This window comes from Coregonus lavaretus (assembly GCF_964263955.1).
Source record: "Coregonus lavaretus genome assembly, chromosome: 28".
Taxonomy (NCBI): Eukaryota; Metazoa; Chordata; class Actinopteri; order Salmoniformes; family Salmonidae; genus Coregonus; species Coregonus lavaretus.
Window position 1 is genome coordinate 4,477,165 of NC_140015.1, and position 5,981 is coordinate 4,483,145.

The 5,981-nt window shown below is 38.1% G+C and overlaps 1 protein-coding gene across 1 annotated transcript; it reads left to right on the top strand.

Moving 5' to 3' along the window:
• Positions 1-354: 354 nt before the first annotated feature.
• On the top strand, positions 355-3,024 carry LOC311103383 (heme-binding protein 2-like). Its single transcript, XM_084144945.1, has 7 exons — positions 355-438; positions 694-753; positions 909-990; positions 1,297-1,417; positions 1,537-1,676; positions 2,225-2,388; positions 2,504-3,024. Coding segments are annotated over exons 1-7 (648 nt in total). The 5' UTR covers positions 355-436; the 3' UTR covers positions 2,583-3,024.
• The last annotated feature ends 2,957 nt before the right edge of the window (positions 3,025-5,981 follow it).

The window sequence follows — 5,981 nt, forward strand, 5'->3', positions numbered from 1 at the left end:
TGATTGGGAATGTTGACCCAGCAGTGCTCAGTGAACAAAATACATGCAAGTGCTATTTATTTAGTCTAGACGTGACAGCCAGGCTGTTATTGCGAAACAGCAAAGGCTGTAATTACGAAACAGAAATATATAATAGTCTACCACACGTGACGGATCTAGTCACAGCCTCTTTCTCAATAAGCCTATACTTGTTTTTCAAAAACGCATCAAGATCGATCGTCTCACGTTATCTAACTTGGCACACACTTATTTATGAACCACCTTTTCTTCTCTTCAGCACGTGAAGTCCATTGCACATTCTGTGGTGAAGTGGGTGTGTTTTGGGGAGTGATACAAATAACCCTCAGTTGGTATAAATAGTTTATCTGCAAGCATTTCCCTCAGGCCAGTGGATGCATCTGAACTGAGCTGATCTAAAAGACACACACTCAGCACAATGTAAGTAGAAATTATAGGTTATCATTGCATTGATTAGGTTTGTTTGATTTGTGATGGTGTTAAGTAATTAAAGGAAGAGTGATTTTATAGTAATATAAATGTGTAATAACATAGTTTACTGTCTTTTAAAGTATTTCAATATTGCAATCTTAATGAGTTATGTCTGTATAATAGATTTTTCATATGATGATGTCACTGACTGTGTGTACTTTAGGTTTTTAATGTGATGACTCTGACTGTTTGTGTGTACTTCAGGGCTTATTTTGCAGGGTTGGTTGGCTTGCTTCTCATCTTGACTGCTGAAGCCAGAATTGGGTAAGGAAGTTATAATACACTTCTGTTATTACTTTCCACACATCATAACCACACATTTCAAAATTAATACTATTTTTGTATATTGAATTAACGGTATCTGTGCTAAATCGTATGCTATTCTCCATTATTGATTTGTTTTCAACTGATCCCTATAGGAACTCCTCTGAGTCTCGCTTCTGCTCAGAGTCAAAGGAATGTCTGCTGTATGATCTGGTGTGCAAGAATGACGATTATGAGGTGAGTCTATTGTAAAGCACAAATGAAAGGCTACAACCTAGTCAGGAGTTATTTTTTATGCTTAGTTGTTGGTCAGGGTAGCAGATACAAAACAATAGCATTTACATTAGAATATATCAAATCAACATCATTATTATCCCCATGGTTATCGTTTTGGGTATCTGTATTCGGAAACATGTTGTAGATCAGTTATGCAGGGTTGTTGCACTTTTTGCACAGTCTCATCCTAATCCCATCCCCAACATCTGTAACTCAATACACTCTCCAACACAGGACTCTGAGTGAAGGTTTGTGTCTGTGTTACAGGTGCGCCACTATGACTCGGTGAAATGGGTGTCGACAGATGAAGAATCATACTTCATGGACAAGGCCACCTACACTGCCTTCAGGAGACTCTTCAAATATATCACCGGATCAAACAATGCTGGTGTGTGTGTGTGTGTGTGTATCAATATATTTGTGTGCGTGTGGATGCACTTGCATGAGTCTCGGTTTCCATGCGTGTGTCTACCTGGTAACAAGTGCTTACACAAATTTTTCCTATAGGCGTCAACATTGACATGACAGCTCCGGTGACTGTCAAAATTGAAGAGAAGAAGAAGATGTGGGCGTCATCTGTCTTCACCCTCAGCTTCCTCCTGCCGTCTACCCATCAGATGACTCCTCCCCAACCCACTGATGACAAGGTAAAGCCCAATCCCAAATAGACCCTATGCCCTATGCACTTGTGGAGATCTGAGAGGATTTGATTGGTATAAGCAATATGGTGAAACCTCCACTTAGCCTATTAGAGGTCACTATATTGCTGACGCCTGTCAAAAACCTGTCAACCTGACACAATGACATCCACATCGTTGCCAGGGGTATGTAGTATTTGTGTGTTATATTGTGTGTGTTTTTTCAAATACTGCCTGGCTCAATGGTACCAATGGAATAGTCCCAAAAGTGCAAACCCCGCCCTCCTGGCACTCTAGAAAAGCTGAATCTAAGTTGAACCTAATATGATTGTCTATCAGACCTGGGTTCAAAAACGTAGATTTAGCTTTTATAGAGCGCCAGGTGGGCGGGGTTTGCACTTTTGGGACTATTCCATTGGCGCCATTGAGCCAGGCAAGCTCAATCAATTAAGTATTTGAAAAAACACAAATACCATTTGAACCCATGTCCGGTATGTCATGTTTTTTTAAAGACTGCTGGTTAACAATGTGGATGTCATTGTGATTTCCCGGTGCAGGTGTACTTTACAGAGATGCCAGACATGAAAGTGTACGTGAGGAGCTACGGCGGATGGATGATGTCTTTGACATCCAGTGTAAACTCCATGCTGCTGAAAAGGCAGCTAGACAAAGTCCAGGCCACCTACAACAAAGACTACCACTATGCTGTGGGATATGACAGGTGAGAGCACGGATACAAATCCTTCAATATATCCAACATCCAATCCAATTCCACCAGAATACTTCTATCAAACATACTTTAATATTGTGTGTGTGTGTGTGTGTGTGTCCTACAGCCCAATGAAGATTCTGAACAGGCACAATGAGGTGTGGTACATGGTTGAGGGAGAGCCTGTCTGCCCTACCTCCTCCTAAACATCCTCCTCCACTACTGCTGAGTCTGGTGTTACCGCTTTGAGGAGGACCAATGGGAGGTGCATGGTAGACTGAGAACATCTGAGAAAATGTGGTTTGGGGACAACAAGGATGTTAACTAAGAGATGTGTCCCTGATCTGGTGGCACTATAATCCAAAATCAATATGCCACATATTATGTGTATACATACTGTATGTCTTACAAGTTTTTCATACTTATTCAGGGTTCAATTTGTTAGAGAGGTGCCTAGCTCACCCTAGTCTCGTAATTCGAACTCTGTACATATTGACATGTTCTAACAATGTGGGGTGAATGTAGACAGGGATATTTTTGTACTAAATAACTGAGTCCGTTTGTCAAAAGGGAAGTTACTTTTCATAAACTACAATATTCAATGTTGAACATGATTTAGATGATTTTCTTAATAAAATATTAATCGTTTCTGTGTTGAGTTTGTTGCCTCAACAATATGCCGAACAAATCCTCTCTAGCTCTTTGATCATACTCGACTGGTGGTGAATACAGTACGATTATAATGAACATAAAATCTTGGATAATTGCATCAGATTCCATATGTTACATAGTCTGTCCATGAGAGATTATAATGAACATTACAAATGAAATGTTACATTTTACATTTTAATAATTTAGCAGACCCTCTTATCCAGAGCGACTTACAGTTAGTACGTTAACCTCTAGGTACAACAACCACATATCACTGTAAGTCAAACTTTCCTCAATAAAGCAGCTATCAGCAAAATCAGTGCTTGGAAGAAAAGACAAGTGCAAGTGTTAATGCAAGAAAGCCAAGTGCAATGGTAAGGTGTTAGGCTTTCTTGTGTGTTTTGTTTCAGTCACTCCTTTCACAAATACAGTGAAGTTGTATTTGAAAGTCATAAAAATCAAATTAGTTTGTTACTATTCAGTAGTGCCCAACACAAGAACACTATACACCGTTCACCATTCAGTGCCGCCGTTAACAACAAGGGCATGTTCTAAGAAGAAAACATCTCAAATACTTCAGATAAGTAAGAAAACAGATCACAAGTAAGTACATTCTTAGAAAAAAGGGTTCCAAAATGATTATTTTTGGAGGGATAAGGTTCTACCAAGAACCGTTTTGATCAGAAGAACCCTTTTTGGAAGACAACGGTTCTTGTCTTAAAGATCTGCTTTAATATTGCAGATAGATTGTAACTTCCATCAATGTAATTGTCTGCATCACTTCCAATCCCCCATATATATTTTTTGCAAATATATATATATATATACATACATAACTCCACCAGTCCTACCTATGATATCATTTACGAAGATTATACCTATTTTTTAAAGTTTTTTTTTTTTTTTAATGGTTTTTTATCAGTTAGTATATTTGAGTTTAACCACAATATTTGTTGCATTATTTGTTCTGTCGTTTCTAGAGGATTAAATTGAAATTGCATCCAACTTTCTATGGCTTGTTTTAGAAATAGTGATATTTGGGAGATGATTTCCTTTTCAAATAACTGAAAGTGAGAGGTTATATTCTGAAGAAACAAGGGTTCTTTGTAAGTCAAAGGGTTTTACCTAGAACCTTTATCATCCTAAGAACCATTTTTGGAAGAAAGGGTTATTTGATGATTCTTTGGAAGGCAATAAGGGTTCTACATAGAACCATATATAATAGTTCCCAGCATGAGCTATTGGATATTTTCAGAAATTGTTGTTTACTGTAATATCTGTGTTTTTGCATTGATTTTATTTTATTTATTTTATTTCACCTTTATTTAACCAGGTAAGCCAGTTGAGAACAAGTTCTCATTTACAACTGCGACCTGGCCAAGATAAAGCAAAGCAGTGCGATAAAAACAACAACAACACAGAGATTGGTTGATTCATTTTATGTTACACGAAGATAAAGAACATACAGTTTTCTAAACTAATCCAATCTGTTCGTTATTTGATTTATTGCACCCATTGCAGAGATGGTTGTTCCAGTTTAGATGTTTAAGGTAGTCTCAGTATTCAATCTTCCCTACCCTGGCAGTCATTCTGAATGCAGGTTGTGGGTGATTAAGGTTACCCTCAGAAAAGCCTCAATTCGTCGGGGCATGGACTCTACAAGGTGTCGAAAGCATTAGCATTCCCATTTTGACTCCAATGCTTCCCACAGTTGAGTCAAGTTGGCTGGATGTCCTTTGGGTGGTGAACCATTCTTGATACACACGGGAAACGGTTGAGCGTGAAAAACCCAGTAGCAGTGCAGTTGTTGACACAAACCGGTGCGCCTGGCACCTACTACCATACCCCGTTCAAATACACTTAAATATTTTGTCTTGCCCATTCACCCTCTGAATGCCACACATACAATTGTCTCAATTGTCTCAAGGCTTAAAAATCATTCTTTAACCTGTCTCCTCCCCTTCATCTACACTGATTGAAGTGGATTTAACAAGTGACATCAATAAGAGATCATAACTTTCACCTGGATTGACCTGGTCAGTCTATATCATGGAAAGAGCAGGTGTTCTTAATGTTTTTTATACTCAGTGTATGTAATGTATTGTCATAAATAATCACATTTTAAAGGCTAATAAGGCTGGTGGGCTCTACCCGTTCATAGAGGATTCTAGAAAGAACCCTCCAAAGATAAAAGGGTTCTCGATAGAACCCTTTATAGGTTGATATTTTAACTGTCATATTTATTAAGGGAGAATCCAATTATCCCATGTTGTGATATAGTTTAATAATATAACATGATTTGATTGTTAGGAACTTTCCCTGATTTTTGAATATTAAAGATGTAATAGTGTCTTAGTTTTGTAGTTTAATTGGTTTTGTTCAACTAGTGTAAAATAGTTTAGTTCAACTAGTACCAAACAATAGTTTAGTTAAACTACTACCAAACAATTATGAACCACCATCCCCTATTTCCTGAACAGAAGCATAACCAAGATAACTTATCGTTGCCCTGACATATAAGGCTTCAATCGAAACATAACTTGGATATGATAGGCCTTCAATCCCAGGGACAAATAGGTAGTATCCCAAATGACACCCTATTCTCTATAAAGTGCACAAGTGCACTATATTAGAAATAGGGTGCCATTTAGGAACCCTACAATGTGTCCATGAATGTCATAATTAATAAAGTTAGATAAGCGATCACCCTTGGACTGCTGTCTTATCTCTGACGTCAGTCAGCACATCATTAAGATGACCTAGTTGTACTCCAGCCCTACCTACCTATCTAAACCTATCTACCTGCCTACCTATCTACAGTGGGGAGAACAAGTATTTGATACACTGCCGATTTTGCAGGTTTTCCTACTTACAAAGCATGTAGAGGTCTGTAATGTTTATCATAGGTACACTTCAACTGTGAGAGATGGAATCTAAAACATAAATACAGAAAA

Excerpts from the sequence above, each read along its gene's own strand:
- LOC311103383 (XM_084144945.1), top strand. Across the intron at positions 991-1,296 it reads GCAAGAATGACGATTATGAG|GTGCGCCACTATGACTCGGT; the intron begins GTGAGTCTATTG and ends TCTGTGTTACAG. Across the intron at positions 1,677-2,224 it reads CCCAACCCACTGATGACAAG|GTGTACTTTACAGAGATGCC; the intron begins GTAAAGCCCAAT and ends TTCCCGGTGCAG.